An 18,990-nucleotide genomic window follows, 5' to 3' on the forward strand; every position below is an offset into this window, starting at 1 on the left:
CAACGTACATACACATTGACCTCACATCAAAGTACACATTAATCTCACCTCAATATACAAATTCACCTCAACGTACACATTCAATTCAACGTACACATTCACCTCACCTCAACGTTTAAATTCACCCCACCTCAATGTACACATTCATCTCAACGTACACATTCACCTCAACTCAACATACACATTCACCTCATCTCACATTCACCTCACCTCAAGGTATACATTCACCTCACCTCAAGGTATACATTTCACACATTCACCTCAAGGTATACATTCACCTCACCTCAAGGTATACATTCACCTCAACTCAAGGTATACATTCACCTCAACTCAACATACACATTCACCTCACCTCAAGGTATACATTCACCTCAACTCAAGGTATACATTCACCTCACCTCAAGGTATACATTCACCTCACCTCAAGGTATACATTCACCTCAACTCAACATACACATTCACCTCACCTCAAGGTATACATTCACCTCAACTCAAGGTATACATTCACCTCACCTCAAGGTATACATTCACCTCACCTCAAGGTATACATTCACCTCAACTCAACATACACATTCACCTCAACTCAACATACACATTCACCTCAACTCAACATACACATTCACCTCAACTCAACATACACATTCACCTCAACTCAACATACACATTCACCTCAACTCAACATACACATTCACCTCAACTCAACATACACATTCACCTCAACTCAACATACACATTCACCTCAACTCAACATACACATTCACCTCAACTCAACATACACATTCACCTCAACTCAACATACACATTCACCTCAACTCAACATACACATTCACCTCAACGTATACAATTTGATTAATTTTTTTATTTAAAAAACTCAAGGTATACATTCACCTCAGCTGACCTCTACAGAGTCATGGCCTGTTTATTCCCTTAGTGACGCAGGGATCACACACACCCTCCAGTGGTGGGTTAACTGTGTCTGGTCTGAGCCTGTTGGGTTGTTCATGCACCAGCCAAACAGAGCTAATTCCTCTTACAACGTGATTGACCTGCCAGTCAGCGTGTGTGTGTGTGTGTGTGTGTGTGTGTGTGTGTGTGTGTGTGTGTGTGTGTGTGTGTGTGTGTGTGTGTGTGTGTGTGTGTGTGTGTGTGTGTGTGTGTGTGTGTGTGTGTGTGTGTGTGTGTGTGTGTGTGTGTGTGTGTGTGGCTCTATATTGATTTGGTTGTACTGTATATGTAAATGAGATAAATCAACCTCTCTCCATCTCTCTTTTTCTGTCCAACACAGACTGTAGTTACAGATGTTCTATGCTAATCTGACCAGTTTCTCACAGCAGGACTAGAATCCTGCAGCAACAGGAAATGGGAATTATTATCTGGATTATAATTCATAGACATTTTTGTAGAGTTTGATACATTTTTTGTTAAGTCTGACATTTTAAAGTGGAAATTACAACATTTAGGAAAATTTTAGGAAAATTCCCTGTGACAACAGAGGGATCAAATTAACATAGAACATCTGTATTGATGAATGACTGATATTGACTCGGCCTGGGACTCGGCCTGGGATAATCACCCTCTTATAAACACACACACAAAGGCAAAGTCCCTGGCAGGGAATCTGTTATCCCAAAGATATCTTTGGTTAAGATGTTTCAGAGTTGTGTTATTCAAAGTTATGTGTTGTCTGTCTCACAGTTGTGTTGTGTGTGTTTCACCAGAGGAGGAGAGGAGGGTCCGGGCCAATGACAGAGAATACAACGAGAAGTTTCAGTATGCGGTAAGAGAGATAGTTTGTGTGTTTGTGTGCGTACATGATTATATATGTGTATTTATGTTTAAGTACATTACATGACTAATAATAGACCAACATTTTCTATTTTTGTAGTAATTAGTATTTCACATTTAGAACATACCTTCCTCTATTCCCCTTCTCTTTTTTCTCTTTATCTTTTTATCTTTCTTTATCTCTTTATCTCTCTTTATCTCTCTCTCGCTCTCTGTCTCTCTCAGAGTAACTGTATTGTGACGTCTAAGTACAACGTCATCACCTTTCTGCCCGTCAACCTGTTTGAACAGTTCCAGGAAGTGGCCAACACCTACTTCCTCTTTCTGCTCATACTGCAGGTAAGATGGAAGCAGGGAGAGGAAGTGGAGGTATGGAGAGGGCAGAGAGAGAGGGGGATAAAGTAATGTAGGGAGAGGAAGTGGAGGTATGGGGAGGGCAGAGAGAGACGGGGATAAAGTAATGGAGGGAGAGGAAGTGGAGGTATGGGGAGGGCAGAGAGAGTCGGGGATAAAGTAATGGAGGGAGAGGAAGTGGAGGTATGGGGAGGGCAGAGAGAGACGGGGATAAAGTAATGGAGGGAGAGGAAGTGGAGGTATGGGGAGGGCAGAGAGAGACGGGGATAAAGTAATGGAGGGAGAGGAAGTGGAGGTATGGGGAGGGCAGAGAGAGACGGGGATAAAGTAATGGAGCGAGAGGAAGTGGAGGTATGGGGAGGGCAGAGAGAGACGGGGATAAAGTAATGGAGGGAGAGGAAGTGGAGGTATGGGGAGGGCAGAGAGAGACGGGGATAAAACAATGGAGGGAGAGGAAGTGGAGATATGGGGAGGGCAGAGAGAGACGGGGATAAAGTAATGGAGGGAGAGGAAGTGGAGGTATGGGGAGGGCAGAGAGAGACGGGGATAAAACAATGGAGGGAGAGGAAGTGGAGGTATGGGGAGGGCAGAGAGAGACGGGGATAAAACAATGGAGGGAGAGGAAGTGGAGGTATGGGGAGGGCAGAGAGAGACGGGGATAAAGTAATGGAGGGAGAGGAAGTGGAGGTATGGGGAGGGCAGAGAGAGACGGGGATAAAGTAATGGAGGGAGAGGAAGTGGAAATATGGGGAGGGCAGAGGGAGACGGGGATAAAACAATGGAGGGAGAGGAAGTGAAGACAGGGATGCTGTAAAGGAGGGTGGGGTGGAGATGAGTGGGGAGGGGAGAAAGAGAGGCTATCAGTTTTCACCACACTGAAGGACACAGCAGGTACATCATAGAGACTGCTTTCTTCTCTTTCTTTGTTTTACCTCCCATCCCACTCTCGCTCTCGTCTCTCTCTCCCTCCTCTCTTTCTCTCCCCTTCCTCCATCCTCTCGCTCTCCTCTCTCTCTCCCTCTCTCGCTCTCGTCTCTTTCTCTCCCCTTCCTCCCTCCTCTCTTTCTCTCCCCTTCCTCCATCCTCTCGCTCTCCTCTCTCTCTCCCTCTCTCCCTCTCTCTCTCTCTCTCTCTCTCTCTCTCTCTCTCTCTCTCTCTCTCTCTCTCTCTCTCCCCTCCTTCCTCCTGCCCCTCTCTGTTTCCCTCTCTCTCTCACTCCCTCCCTCTCCTTCCTCCTGCCCCCCTCCCTCCCACTCTGTTTATCTCTCCCTCCCTCTCTCCTCTCTCTCTCTCCATTCCCTCTCTCGCTCTCGTCTCTTTCTCTCCCCTTCCTCCCTCCTCTCTTTCTCTCCCCTTCCTCCATCCTCTCGCTCTCCTCTCTCTCTCTCTCCCTCCTTCCTCCTGCCCCTCTCCCTCTCTCTTTCCCTCACTCTCCTTCATCCTGCCCCTCCCTCCCACTCTCCTTCATCCTCTCCCCCTCTCTCTCCCTCTCTGTTTATCTCTCTCTCTCTCTCTCTCTCTCTCTCTCTCTCTCTCTCTCTCTCTCTCTCTCTCTCTCCTCTCTCTCTCTCTCTCTCTCTCTCTCTCCTCTCTCCTCCCTCCCTCCCTCCCTCCCTCCAGTTGATTCCTCAGATCTCGTCTCTCTCCTGGTTCACCACCATAGTGCCTTTAGTCCTGGTGCTCAGCATCACTGCAGTAAAGGATGCCACCGACGACTACGTGAGTGTCTGTCACACACACACACACTAGGGCTGTGACGATTATGGAATTTGGGGTAACAATTAATTGTCATGCAAATGGAAATGGTTATTATTATAATTGTAATTTTGGTTGAATAATCTTTAGAGCTTGTAATGCATCATAATGCGTCTGTAAAATGTGCTATGACGACCTAATGATTACAACACAGCTTTGGTGAAACCCCTGACTCAAAAACAAATGGTTCTGACTGTTAAAACATTGGAAAATGAAGCTTCTCCTGACTGTGCCTTTCTGCCCGTAAAATGATTACCAACTTTACCCACTTCATGTAAAATGATTACCAACTTTACTGTAATGTTTTTCTAGGTGTGGTGAAGGAGAGTCGGACCAAACTGCAGCGTGTAGATTGCGATCCGTGTTTAATGAACAAAAAAAACGTAACACGAATCTAAAACACAAAACAAAGAACGTAACGAAAACTGAAACAGCCTATACTAGTGAAAACTAACACAGACAGGAACAAGGACACTAAGGACAATCACCCACGACAAACTCAAAGAATATGGCTGCCTAAATATGGTTCCCAATCAGAGACAACGATAAACACCTGCCTCTGATTGAGAACCACTCCAGACAGCCATAGACTTTGCTAGATCACCCCACTAGCTACAATCCCAATATATACACACCAAAACCCCAAGACAAAACACACCATAATACAAAAACCCCATGCCACACCCTGGCCTGACCCAATACATGAAGATAAACACAAAATACTTCGACCAGGGCGTGACAGAACCCCCCCCCCACTAAGGTGCGGACTCCCAAACGCACCTCAAAACAATAGGGAGGGTCCGGGTGGGCGTCTGTCCATGGTGGCGGCGCGGGACGTGGACCCCACTCCTTGCGTCCCTGGATAGTCCACCCTCGCCGCCGACCATGGCCTAGTAGTCCTCACCCAGAACCCCACTGGACTGAGGAGCAGATCGGGACTGAAGGACAGCTCGGGACTGAGGCAGCTCGGGACTGAGAGAAAGCTCGGGAGTGAGAGAAAGCTCGGGAGTGAGAGAAGCTCGAGGAGTCGGGAGTGAGAGGAAGGAGCTCGGGAGTAAGAGGAAGAGTAAGAAAGCTCAGGAGTGAGAGGAAGGGAGTGAGAGGAAGCTCAGGCAGGTAGATAGATCTACCAGATCTTGGTGCTGGGCAGATCCTGGCTGACGGCGGAGGGCGGATTCTGGCTGACTGGCGGCTGGCCGACTGGGCTGGCGACTGGCAGATCTGGAAGAGTCTGGCGGCGCTGGGCAGACGGGGGGCACTGGCGGCGCTGGGCAGACTGGCGGTGCTGGGCAGACTGGCTGGGACTGGCGGCGCTGGGCAGACTGGGGGCGCTGGCGTGGGCACTGGGCAGACTGGGGGCACTGGCGGCGCTGGGCAGACTGGCGGCGCAGGGCAGACTGGCGGCGCTGGGCAGACTGGGGGCACTGGGCAGACGGGGGGCGCTGGGCAGATGGGGGCACTGGGGCGGCGCTGGGCAGACTGGGGGCTCTGGCGTCACTGGGCAGACTGGGGGCACTGGCTGCGCGCAGACGCTGGGCAGACTGGCGGCGCTGGGCAGCTGGGGGCACTGGCGGCGCTGGGCAGACTGGGGGGCACTGGCGGCGCTGGGCAGACTGGGGCACTGGTGGCGCTGGGCAGACTGGGGGCGCGTGCTGGCCATACTGGCGGCGCTGGACTGGCGGCACTGGTGCTGGGCAGACTGGCGGTGCTGGGCAGACTGGCGGTGCTGGGCAGACTGGCGGCGCTGGGCAGACTGGCGGCACTGGTGGCGCTGGGCAGACTGAAAGATCTGGCTGCTCCATGCTGACTGTCGGCTCTGGCTGCTCCATGTGGGCTGACAGCTCGGGCGGATTCTTACAGACTGGCAGCTCCTTGCACACTGACAGCTCCTTACAGACTGACAGCTCCTTGCAGACTGACATTTCTGGCTGCTTCATGCAGACTGACAACTCTGGCTGTTCCATGCAGACTGACGGCTCTGGCTGATCCATGCAGACTGACAACTCTGGCTGATCCATGTGGGCTGACAGCTCTGGCGAGTTCTTGCAGACTGACAGCTCTGGCTGCGCTGAACAGACGGGAGACTCCAGCAGCGCTGTAGAGGAAGAAGGCTCTAGCTGCGCTGAACAGGCGGGAGACTCCGGTAGCGCAGGAGAGGAGAAAGGCTCTGATAGCGCTGAACAGGTGGGAGGCTCCGGCAGCGCAGGAGAGGTGAGGCGCACTGTAGGCCTGATGCGTGGTGCTGGCACTGGTGGTACTGGGCCGAGGACACGCACAGGAAGCCTGGTGCGGGGAGCTGCTACCGGAGGGCTGGTGTGTAGAGGTGGCACAGGATGGGCTAGACCGTGAAGGCGTACTGGAGATCTTGAGAGCAGTGTTGGCACAGGACGTGCAAGGCTAGGGATTTGCACAGGAGGCCTGATGCGTGAGGCTGGCACCAACTTCACCAGCCGACTAACACGCACCTCAGGACGAGTATGGAGCGCTGACCCAGGTGCCATCAAATCCCGACACGTTCCGTCGGGCGAATTCCATGCAAAAAGCACCAACACAGCAACTCCCTCATTTCTCTCTCCTCCAATTTCCCAATTAACTCCTTCACGGTCTCTGCTTCGCTCACCTCCAACACCGGCTCTGGTCTCCTCCTTGGCTCCTCACGGAAAAACAGGGAGAGTTGGCTCAGGTCTGACTCCTGACTCTGCCACACTCTCCCTGAGCCCCCCCCCCCCCAATAAATTTTTGGGGCTGACTCTCAGGCTTCCTTGCCAACCATGTTCCCTCATATCGCCGGCTCTTCTCTCCGGCTGACTCTGCTCTCCTCGCTGCCTCCACCTGTTCCACCTTTGGGGCGGCTACACTCCCCTGGTTTAGCCCAGGGTCCTCTCCCGTCGAGGATTTCCTCCCATGTCCAGAAATCCTTATTTCGCATCTCCTCTTTGGGCTGCTCCTGCCTGTTGACACGCTGCTTGGTCCGTTTACGGTGGGTGATTCTGTAACGGTTTTCTAGGTGTGGTGAAGGAGAGTCGGACCAAACTGCAGCGTGTAGATTGCGATCCATGTTTAATGAACAAAAAAAAACGTAACAGGAATCTAAAACATAAAACACTACAAAACAAAGAACGTAACTAAAACCGAAACAGCCTATACTAGTGAAAACTAACACAGACAGGAACAAGGACACTAAGGACAATCACCCACGACAAACTCAAATAATATGGCTGCCTAAATATGGTTCCCATTCAGAGACAACGATAAACACCTGCCTCTGATTGAGAACCACTCCAGACAGCCATAGACTTTGCTAGATCACCCCACTAGCTACAATCCCAATACATACACACCAAAACCCCAAGACAAAACACACCGCAATACAAAAACCCCATGCCACACCCTGGCCTGACCCAATACATGAAGATAAACACAAAATACTTCGACCACGGCGTGACATTTACCCACTTCATGTAAAATGATTACCAACTTTACCCACCTCATGTAAAATGATTACCAACTTTACCCATTTCATGTAAAATAATTACCAACTTTACCCACTTCATGTAAAATGATTACCAACTTTACCCACTTCATGTAAAATGATTACCAGCTTTACCCACTTCATGTCAAATTATTACCAACTTTACCCATGTAAAATGAAAAGCTGCTATTGGGTGAACTGTATCTAGTTGAATGTAAAGTTGAATGCCATTTATGTCTCCTAAAATAAATGTCTTAAGATGTGCAGATCATGACTATTATCTTTAAGTTTTTGTCCGTAATGGTTGGTTGATAATTGTACCAGTCCTAACTTACACTATTCAAAATGCATAATATTTGGAGAAAAAAACATGTCAATTCTTGTCTCCTTCAGTTCCGTCACAAGAGTGACAACCAGGTGAACAACCGGCAGTCTCAGGTCGTCATCCACGGCTCGTAAGTCTCCTCTAGTCCAGTCTACACTCAGCAATACAGACAGTCATCTAGTCCAGTCTACACTCAGCAATACAGACAGTCATCTAGTCCAGTCTACACTCAGCAATACAGACAGTCCTCTAGTACAGTCTACACTCATTAATACAGACAGTCTTCTAAGTCAGTCTACACTCATTAATACAGACAGTCTTCTAGTCCAGTCTACACTCAGCAATACAGCCATTCATCTAGTACAGTCTACACTCAGGAATACAGACAGTCTTCTAGGTCAGTCTACACTCAGAAATACAGACAGTCATCAGTCACTTCTGCTGCTGACCAATACTCATGCTGTTCTCTTCACACATTGTAAGCTGTTTATATTTATAATTTAGTTCCTCCTTCTTTCTCTACCTACTTACCTACCTACCTACCTACCTACCTACCTACCTACCTACCTACCTACCTACCTACCTACCTACCTACCTACCTACCTACCTACCTACCTATCTCTCTCTCTCTCTCTCTCTCTCTCTCTCTCTTACCCTCCCTCCTTCTCTCCCTCCTCTCTTTCTCTCTCTCTCTCTCCCTCCCTCGTTTCTCTCTCTCAGTCTTCAAAAGGAGAAGTGGATGAATGTAAGAGTGGGTGATATCATTAAACTGGAGAATAACCAGTTTGTGGCAGTAAGTGTATGTCATTCAACCATCAACATAATGTATCACACACACGCACACACACACGCACGCACACGCACACGCACACACACACACACTGGTCATGATTCATTTACAACTGTTGTAATGTACTCTGTCATAACACAGTTTTTATGGTGCAGTGCAATGGTTTGATATATATACAAGCACTTACCGGTATTGAGATTCATTCATGGTGGTTTTAAAGGCTTCCATAAAGGCGATGTAACACACAGCACTCTCATATTTCAGCCAAACAATCTCTACACTAAGGTTAACTTTCAATGTACTGTACTAGTAGCGTGTTAGCCAGAGCTTCTGGAATGTGTTAGCCTTGTTAGATGGCCATGCTAGAAGGAACAGAGTGGTATTATCAGAAATGCTAGTGTGTTAGCGGATGCTAATGCTAGCTGATGTTTCTCTTCAGGCTGACCTTCTCTTACTGTCCAGTAGTGAACCTCATAGCCTCTGTTACATCGAGACCGCAGAGCTAGATGGGTAAGAACACACCATAACACACAGCACAGTCCAATAAAGCACAACACAGTGATCCTCAGTGATGCTCAGTGATGGTTTGTGAGTTCATATACAGTGTGTGTGTGTGTTGTGTTTGTGCAGGGAGACCAATATGAAGGTGCGTCAGTCTCTGTCTGTGACTGCAGAGCTTGGAGACCCCAACAGCCTGGCCTCTTTTGATGGTAGGAAGTCTCTTTCTATTGGTCTCTGTGTCTTTCACACATCAGAGGTCAGCAGGTCCACTCTGCAACCAAGCACTTAGCACCCACACTGCCCAGCATCACACACACACACACACGCTCTCCGTTGTCAGCGCTTAACACCCCCAGTCTCTCCATTCCCCACAGACACATTCCTCATCAGCATGGTTCACCCACGCATCTCTCCTCACCTGCTCAGCAGAAAGCATTACTGCAAGCAAGTTGGTCTGTGCGTGAGTGTGTGTCTGCGTGTGTGTGAGTGTATGTGTGTGTCTGCGTGTGTCTGCGTGTTTGCTAGCACAGCGCTCATAGTAAGTCAGTATAATTCAATAGTGGAATGTGGAATGGAAAATGGAATGTGGCTGAAACACTGTCTGAAACACAGCTGAACTCTGCCCTCTGTGGTGATGTTGAACATGTAGTCATTCTTTTTGTGAAGCAGAGGCTGATGTAGTAAACAGTGTGTTGTGCTGCTGAGGTGGTTGCTAAAAGCTGTCACTGAGGTGGGATGGTAAGATGATGATGGAGAGAACACTACTGTATCTAGGTGAGATGATGATGGAGAGAACACTGTACTGTATCTAGGTGAGAGATGATGGAGAGAACACTGCTGTATCTAGGTGAGATGATGATGGAGAGAACAACTGTATCTAGGTGAGATGATGATGGAGAGAACACTGTACTGTATCTAGGTGAGATGATGGAGAGAACACTGTACTGTATCTAGGTGAGATGATGATGAGATGATGATGGAGAGAACACTGTACTGTATCTAGGTGAGATGATGATGGAGAGAACACTGTACTGTATCTAGGTGAGATGATGATGGAGAGAACACTGCTGTATCTAGGTGAGATGATGATGGAGAGAACACTACTGTATCTAGGTGAGATGATGATGGAGAGAACACTGTACTGTATCTAGGTGAGATGATGGAGAGAACACTACTGTATCTAGGTGAGATGATGATGGAGAGAACACTGTACTGTATCTAGGTGAGATGATGGAGAGAACACTGTACTGTATCTAGGTGAGATGATGGAGAGAACACTGTACTGTATCTAGGTGAGATGATGGAGAGAACACTGTACTGTATCTAGGTGAGATGATGGAGAGAACACTGTACTGTATCTAGGTGAGATGATGGAGAGAACACTACTGTATCTAGGTGAGATGATGATGGAGAGAACACTGTACTGTATCTAGGTGAGATGATGATGGAGAGAACACTGCTGTATCTAGGTGAGATGATGATGGAGAGAACACTACTGTATCTAGGTGAGATGATGAAGGAGAGAACACTGTACTGTATCTAGGTGAGATGATGATGGAGAGAACACTGTACTGTATCTAGGTGAGATGATGATGGCGAGAACACTGCTGTATCTAGGTGAGATGATGATGGAGAGAACACTACTGTATCTAGATGAGATGATGGAGAGAACACTGTACTGTATCTAGGTGAGATGATGATGGAGAGAACACTACTGTATCTAGGTGAGATGATGATGGAGAGAACACTACTGTATCTAGGTGAGATGATGATGGAGAGAACACTGTACTGTATCTAGGTGAGATGATGATGGAGAGAACACTGTACTGTATCTAGGTGAGATGATGATGGAGAGAACACTACTGTATCTAGGTGAGATGATGATGGAGAGAACACTGTACTGTATCTAGGTGAGATGATGATGGAGAGAACACTGTACTGTATCTAGGTGAGATGATGATGGAGAGAACACTACTGTATCTAGGTGAGATGATGATGGAGAGAACACTACTGTATCTAGGTGAGATGATGGAGAGAACACTGTACTGTATCTAGGTGAGATGATGGAGAGAACACTGTACTGTATCTAGGTGAGATGATGGAGAGAACACTGTACTGTATCTAGGTGAGATGATGGAGAGAACACTGTACTGTTTCTAGGTGAGATGATGGAGAGAACACTGTACTGTATCTAGGTGAGATGATGGAGAGAACACTGTACTGTATCTAGGTGAGATGATGGAGAGAACACTGTACTGTATCTAGGTGAGATGATGGAGAGAACACTGTACTGTATCTAGGTGAGATGATGGAGAGAACACTACTGTATCTAGGTGAGATGATGGAGAGAACACTGTACTGTATCTAGGTGAGATGATGATGGAGAGAACACTGTACTGTATCTAGGTGAGATGATGGAGAGAACACTACTGTATCTAGGTGAGATGATGATGGAGAGAACACTACTGTATCTAGGTGAGATGATGATGGAGAGAACACTGTACTGTATCTAGGTGAGATGATGATGGAGAGAACACTACTGTATCTAGATGAGATGATGATGGAGAGAACACTGTACTGTATCTAGGTGAGATGATGATGGAGAGAACACTGTACTGTATCTAGGTGAGATGATGATGGAGAGAACACTGTACTGTATCTAGGTGAGATGATGGAGAGAACACTACTGTATCTAGGTGAGATGATGATGGAGAGAACACTACTGTATCTAGGTGAGATGATGATGGAGAGAACTGTACTGTATCTAGGTGAGATGATGATGGAGAGAACACTGTACTGTATCTAGGTGAGATGATGATGGAGAGAACACTACTGTATCTAGGTGAGATGATGGAGAGAACACTGTACTGTATCTAGGTGAGATGATGATGGAGAGAACACTGTACTGTATCTAGGTGAGATGATGATGGAGAGAACACTGTACTGTATCTAGGTGAGATGATGATGGAGAGAACACTGTATCTAGGTGAGATGATGATGTATCTAGGTGAGATGATGATGGAGAGAACACTGTACTGTATCTAGGTGAGATGATGATGGAGAGAACACTGTACTGTATCTAGGTGAGATGATGATGGAGAGAACACTGTACTGTATCTAGGTGAGATGATGATGGAGAGAACACTGTACTGTATCTAGGTGAGATGATGAGATGAGGTGAGATGATGGAGAGAACACTACTGTATCTAGGTGAGATGATGATGGAGAGAACACTACTGTATCTAGGTGAGATGATGATGGAGAGAACTGTACTGTATCTAGGTGAGATGATGATGGAGAGAACACTGTACTGTATCTAGGTGAGATGATGATGGAGAGAACACTACTGTATCTAGGTGAGATGATGGAGAGAACACTGTACTGTATCTAGGTGAGATGATGATGATGATGGAGAGAACACTGTACTGTATCTAGGTGAGATGATGATGGAGAGAACACTGTACTGTATCTAGGTGAGATGATGATGATGATGGAGAGAACACTGTACTGTATCTAGGTGAGATGATGATGGAGAGAACACTGTACTGTATCTAGGTGAGATGATGATGGAGAGAACACTATACTGTATCTAGGTGAGATGATGATGGAGAGAACACTGTACTGTATCTAGGTGAGATGATGATGGAGAGAACACTGTACTGTATCTAGGTGAGATGATGATGGAGAGAACACTGTACTGTATCTAGGTGAGATGATGATGGAGAGAACACTGTACTGTATCTAGGTGAGATGATGAAGGAGAGAACACTGTACTGTATCTAGGTGAGATGATGAAGGAGAGAACACTGTACTGTATCTAGGTGAGATGATGATGGAGAGAACACTGTACTGTATCTAGGTGAGATGATGAAGGAGAGAACACTGTACTGTATCTAGGTGAGATGATGATGGAGAGAACACTGTACTGTATCTAGGTGAGATGATGATGGCGAGAACACTGCTGTATCTAGGTGAGATGATGATGGAGAGAACACTACTGTATCTAGATGAGATGATGGAGAGAACACTGTACTGTATCTAGGTGAGATGATGATGGAGAGAACACTACTGTATCTAGGTGAGATGATGATGGAGAGAACACTACTGTATCTAGGTGAGATGATGATGGAGAGAACACTGTACTGTATCTAGGTGAGATGATGGAGAGAACACTGTACTGTATCTAGGTGAGATGATGAAGGAGAGAACACTGTACTGTATCTAGGTGAGATGATGATGGAGAGAACACTGTACTGTATCTAGGTGAGATGATGATGGAGAGAACACTGTACTGTATCTAGGTGAGATGATGATGGAGAGAACACTGCTGTATCTAGGTGAGATGATGATGGAGAGAACACTACTGTATCTAGGTGAGATGATGATGGAGAGAACACTGTACTGTATCTAGGTGAGATGATGGAGAGAACACTGTACTGTATCTAGGTGAGATGATGAAGGAGAGAACACTGTACTGTATCTAGGTGAGATGATGATGGAGAGAACACTGCTGTATCTAGGTGAGATGATGATGGAGAGAACACTACTGTATCTAGGTGAGATTATGATGGAGAGAACACTACTGTATCTAGGTGAGATGATGATGGAGAGAACACTGTACTGTATCTAGGTGAGATGATTGTGTGTCTGAAAACCTGTATTGGCTGTAAAGTGTGTGATAAAGGTGTGTGTGTGTGTTGCCGGTACAGGTGAGGTGGTCTGTGAGCCTCCCAACAACAAGCTGGACAGGTTCTGTGGTCTTCTGTGCTGGAGAGATTGTAAATACCCCCTGAGCAACCACAACATGTTACTACGAGGCTGTGTTCTCCGCAACACAGAGACCTGCTATGGACTGGTCATCTTTGCAGGTTGGTCCATCTGTGTGTGTGTGTGTGTGTGTGTGTGTGTGTGTGTGTGTGTGTGTGTGTGTGTGTGTGTGTGTGTGTGTGTGTGTGTGTGTGTGTGTGTGTGTGTGTGTGTGTGTGTGTGTGTGTGTGTGTGTGTGTGTGTGTGTGTGTGTGTGTGTGTGTGTGTGTGTGTGTGTGATATGAGCGTCTGCTAAATGACTTAAATGTAATGTAATGTGAGTGTGTGAGTGTGTGAGTGTGTGTGTGAATGAGTGAGTGTGTGTGTGTGTGTGTGTGTGTGTGTGTGTGTGTGTGTGTGTGTGTGTGTGTGTGTGTGTGTGTGTGTGTGTGTGTGTGTGTGTGTGTGTGTGTGTGTGTGTGTGTGTGTGTGTGTGTGTGTGTGTGTGTGTGTGTGTGTGTGTGAGTGTGAGTGTGTGTGTGCTTGTCTAACCAATTCCTCTTTCTATATCTCTCTAACCAGGCCCAGACACCAAGCTGATGCAGAATAGTGGTCGCACCAAGTTCAAACGCACAAGCATCGACCGCCTTATGAACACACTGGTGCTCTGGGTAGGAGACCCCACACCTCCCCTTCTGTTTGGCCATACTTGTTTCACATCTACTTCTAATATAAAACAAGACTATACATGGCCTTCTGGTTTCTCCAGAAACTCTACTTTTCTGGTTTAGCTTGACATTTTGAAATTAAAATAAGGTACATACATTTAGCCTGATCTTTACCCTCCCTCCCTCCCTCCCTCTCTCTTCCCCCCTTTCTCCCCTTCTCTCCCCCTCTCTCTTCCCTCTCTCTCCCTCCCTCTCCCCTCTCTCCCCTCTCTCCCTCCCCTCCCCCTCTCTCTCCCCTCTCTTCCCCCTTTCTCCCCTTCTCTCCCCCTCTCTCTCCCTCCTTCTCCCTCTCTCTCCCCTCTCTCCCTCCCTCTCCCCCCTCTCTCCCTCCCTCTCCCCCTCTCTCACTCCCTCTCCCCTTCTCTCCCTCCCTCTCCCCCTCTCTCTCCCCTCTCTCCCTCCCTCTCCCCCACTCTCTCCCTCCCTCTCCCTCTCTCTCCCTCTCTCCCTCCCTCTCTCTCCCCTCTCTCCCTCCCTCTCCCCCTCTCTCTCCCTCCCTCCCCCTCTCTCTCCTCTCTCTCCCTCCCTCTCCCTCCCTCTCCCCCTCTCTCTCCCCTCTCTCTCCCCGTCCCAGATCTTTGGCTTCATGGTGTGTATGGGTGTGATCCTGGCTGTGGGGAACGCTGTGTGGGAGAGAGAGGTGGGTTCTCTGTTCCAGAGTTACCTGGCCTGGGACCTGCCTGTAGACAACTTCCTGTTCTCTGCTTTCCTCTCCTTCTGGTCCTACGTCATCATTCTCAACACCGTGGTGCCCATCTCACTCTACGTCAGGTCAGGAATACTTTATGTCAGGTTATAAGCCCTCTATGTCAGGTAATAACATCTCTATGTCAGGTAATAAAACCTCTATGACCCTTTTAGTCAAGGGAGATGCTTCATCAGTACTTTACTTTCTGTGGATTCTGGAACAAGTTAGTATTTCAATCCACGACAGATGTTAGTGTGTGGTACTGACCCACCCGTACTGATAACTGACTTACTAAGAGCTGTTGTTTGTTGATTTCTTTATGTGTTACTGTGTTTGTGTGTTAGTCTGTTGTGTGTTTTTGTATGTGTTGTATGTGTTGTGTGGACTGTTATCTGCAATCCCAAACAAGTTAAAGAGGGCTTCCTGTTGAATTATCATTATTTTTTTCCCTCCCTCCCTCCCTCCCTCCCTCCCTCCCTCCCTCCCTCCCTCCCTCCCTCCCTTTGTCTCTCTCCAGTGTGGAGGTGATTAGGCTGGGTCATAGTTACTTTATAAACTGGGACAGGAAGATGTTCTGTCCACAGTGTAACACAGCAGCTGAAGCCAGGACCACCACTCTCAACGAGGAACTGGGACAGGTGAGGAACATCCTGCACGCTACTGTTGTTCATCTACACTAGATCCTTGTATCTCTGTGTTGGAGAATGTTAGCCTAAAGCCTGTGGTGTGTCTGGATGCAGGTCCAGTATGTCTGTGGTATCTTGATAACGCCCCCATTGAAACAGGTGGAGTACATCTTCAGTGACAAGACAGGAACTCTCACTCAGAACATCATGAGCTTCAGCAAGTGCTCTATCAATGGACATGCCTATGGTGGGTATACTACACTATATACTACATGATATACTACAGTCTATCAGATTTAAGGTGGGTATACTACACTATATACTACACTATATACTACCATATACTACACTCTATACTACACTATATATTACAATATATACTACTATATACTACACTATATACTACAGTCTATCCGATTTAAGGTGGGTATACTACACTATATACTACACTATATACTACTATATACTACACTCTATATTACACTATATATGACACTATATACTACACTATATACTACTATATACCTCACTATAAACTACACTATATACTACAGTCTATCAGATTTAAGGTGGGTATACTACATATATACTACAGTCTATCAGATTTAAGGTGGGTATACTACATATATACTACAGTCAATCAGATGGGTATACTACATATACTACAGTCTATCAGATTTAAGGTGGGTATACTACATATATACTACAGTCAATCAGATGGGTATACTACATATATACTACAGTCTGTCAGATTTAAGGTGGGTATACTACATATATACTACAGTCAATCAGATGGGTATACTACATATATACTACAGTCTGTCAGATTTAAGGTGGGTATACTACATATATACTACAGTCTATCAGATGGGTATACTACATATATCCTACAGTCTATCAGATTTAAGGTGGGTATACTACATATATACTACAGTCTATCAGATTTAAGGTGGGTATACTACATAAATACTACAGTCTATCAGATGGGTATACTACATATATACTACAGTCTATCAGATTTAAGGTGGGTATACTACATAAATACTACAGTCTATCAGATGGGTATACTACATATATACTACAGTCTATCAGATTTTTAAAAAACTGATACAAATACACCTTATGGAACAGCAAGGACTGTGAAGAGTCACACACACTGGTACAAACACGTACAACATACACAAAACATACACACTATACACACAACTTATACACTATACACACATGTACACAGTATACACACATACACTCTATACACACACGTACACCTGGATTGTGTGTAGTAGTAGAGTAGTGGCCTGAGGGCACATGCTTAATGTGGTGTGAAATCTGTTGTTAAATGTATTTTAATGTTTAAAAATTGTATTATAATGTATATTACTGCCTTAATATTTGCTGGACCCCAGGAAGAGAAGCTGCTGTCTTAGCAAGCACTAATGAGGATCCATAATAAACCCCAGGAAGAGTAGCTGCTGCCTTTAGCAGGCACTAATGAGGATCCATAATAAACCCCAGGAAGTGTAGCTGCTGCCTTTAGCAGGCACTAATGAGGATCCATAATAAACCCCAGGAAGAGTAGCTGCTGCCTTTAGCAGGCACTAATGAGGATCCATAATAAACCCCAGGAAAAGTAGCTGCTGCCTTTAGCAGGCACTAATGAGGATCCATAATAAACCCCAGGAAGAGTAGCTGCTGTCTTGGCAGGCACTAATGGGGATCCATAATAAACCCCAGGAAGTGTAACTGCTGCCTTTAGCAGGTACTAATGGGGTTCCATAATAAACCCCAGGAAGAGTAGCTGCTGCTTTTAGCAGGCACTAATGAGGATCCATAATAAACCCCAGGAAGAGTAGCTGCTGTCTTGGCAGACACTAATGGGGATCCATAATAAACCCCAGGAAGAGTAGCTGCTGTCTTGGCAGACACTAATGGGGATCCATAATAAACCCCAGGAAGTGTAGCTGCTGCCTTTAGCAGGCACTAATGGGGTTCCATAATAAACCCAAGGAAGAGTAGCTGCTGCCTTTAGCAGGCACTAATGAGGATCCAAGATAAACCCCAGGAAGAGTAGCTGCTGTCTTGGCAGGAATTAATGGGGATCCATAATAAACCCCAGGAAGAGTAGCTGCTGTCTTGGCAGACACTATTGGGGATCCATAATAAACCCCAGGAAGTGTAGCTGCTGCCTTTAGCAGGCACTAATGGGGTTCCATAATAAACCCAAGGAAGAGTAGCTGCTGCCTTTAGCAGGCACTAATGAGGATCCAAGATAAACCCCAGGAAGAGTAGCTGCTGTCTTGGCAGGAATTCATGGGGATCCATAATAAACCCCAGGAAGAGTAGCTGCTGTCTTGGCAGGAACTAATGGGGATCCATAATAAACCCCAGGGAGAGTAGTTGCCGCCTAATGAGGATCCATAATAAACCCCAGGAAGAGTAGTTGCTGTCTTGGCAGGAACTAATGGGGATCCATAGTAAACCCCAGGAGGAGTAGTTGCTGTCTTGGCAGGAACTAATGGGGATCCATAGTAAACCCCAGGAGGAGTAGTTGCTGTCTTGGCAGGAACTAATGGGGATCCATAATAAACCCCAGGAAGAGTAGTTGCTGCCTTGGCAGGAACTAATGGGGATCCATAGTAAACCCCAGGAAGAGTAGTCGCTGCCCTGGCAGGAACTAATGGGGATCCATAGTAAACCCCAGGAAGAGTAGTTGCTGTCTTGGCAGCAACAAATGGGGATCCATAATAAACCCCAGGAAGAGTAGTTGCTGTCTTGACAGGAATTAATGGGGATTCTTAATAAACCCCAGGAAGAGTAGCTGCTGCCTTGACAGGAACTAATGGGGATTCTTAAAAATTGCCAGGAAGAGTAGCTGGTGCCTTGACAGGAACTAATGGGGATTCTTAATAAACCCCAGGAAGAGTAGCTGCTGCCTTGACAGGAATTAATGGGGATTCTTAATAAACCCCAGGAAGAGTAGCTGCTGTCTTGACAGGAAATAATGGGGATTTTTAATAAACCCCAGGAAGGGTAGCTGCTACCTTGACAGGAACTAATGGGGATTCTTAATAAAACCCAGGAAGAGTAGCTGCTGTCTTGACAGTAACTAATGGGGATTCTTAATAAACCCCATGAAGAGTAACTGCTGTCTTGACAGTAACTAATGGGGATTCTTAATAAACCCCAGGAAGAGTAGCTGCTGCCTTGACAGGAATTAATG

The 18,990-nt window shown here is 46.5% G+C and overlaps 1 protein-coding gene across 2 annotated transcripts in view; it reads left to right on the forward strand.

The window, feature by feature from the left end:
• The window catches only part of LOC124017052 (phospholipid-transporting ATPase ID-like), a 94,749-nt gene that overhangs the window by 40,752 nt on the left and 35,007 nt on the right, over positions 1-18,990 (forward strand). For both annotated transcript variants that reach the window (XM_046332421.1, XM_046332420.1), the window contains 12 exons: positions 1,719-1,777; positions 2,011-2,124; positions 3,760-3,858; positions 7,760-7,821; positions 8,412-8,484; positions 8,921-8,991; positions 9,112-9,191; positions 13,692-13,850; positions 14,311-14,399; positions 15,031-15,227; positions 15,662-15,782; positions 15,930-16,017. In XM_046332421.1, coding sequence (XP_046188377.1) covers positions 1,719-1,777; positions 2,011-2,124; positions 3,760-3,858; positions 7,760-7,821; positions 8,412-8,484; positions 8,921-8,991; positions 9,112-9,191; positions 13,692-13,850; positions 14,311-14,399; positions 15,031-15,227; positions 15,662-15,782; positions 15,930-16,017 — 1,212 coding nt within the window. The remainder of the gene's footprint in view (positions 1-1,718; positions 1,778-2,010; positions 2,125-3,759; positions 3,859-7,759; positions 7,822-8,411; positions 8,485-8,920; positions 8,992-9,111; positions 9,192-13,691; positions 13,851-14,310; positions 14,400-15,030; positions 15,228-15,661; positions 15,783-15,929; positions 16,018-18,990) is intronic.

The sequence above is a fragment of the Oncorhynchus gorbuscha genome, unplaced genomic scaffold (genome assembly GCF_021184085.1).
Source record: "Oncorhynchus gorbuscha isolate QuinsamMale2020 ecotype Even-year unplaced genomic scaffold, OgorEven_v1.0 Un_scaffold_141:::fragment_3, whole genome shotgun sequence".
Taxonomy (NCBI): domain Eukaryota; kingdom Metazoa; phylum Chordata; class Actinopteri; order Salmoniformes; family Salmonidae; genus Oncorhynchus; species Oncorhynchus gorbuscha.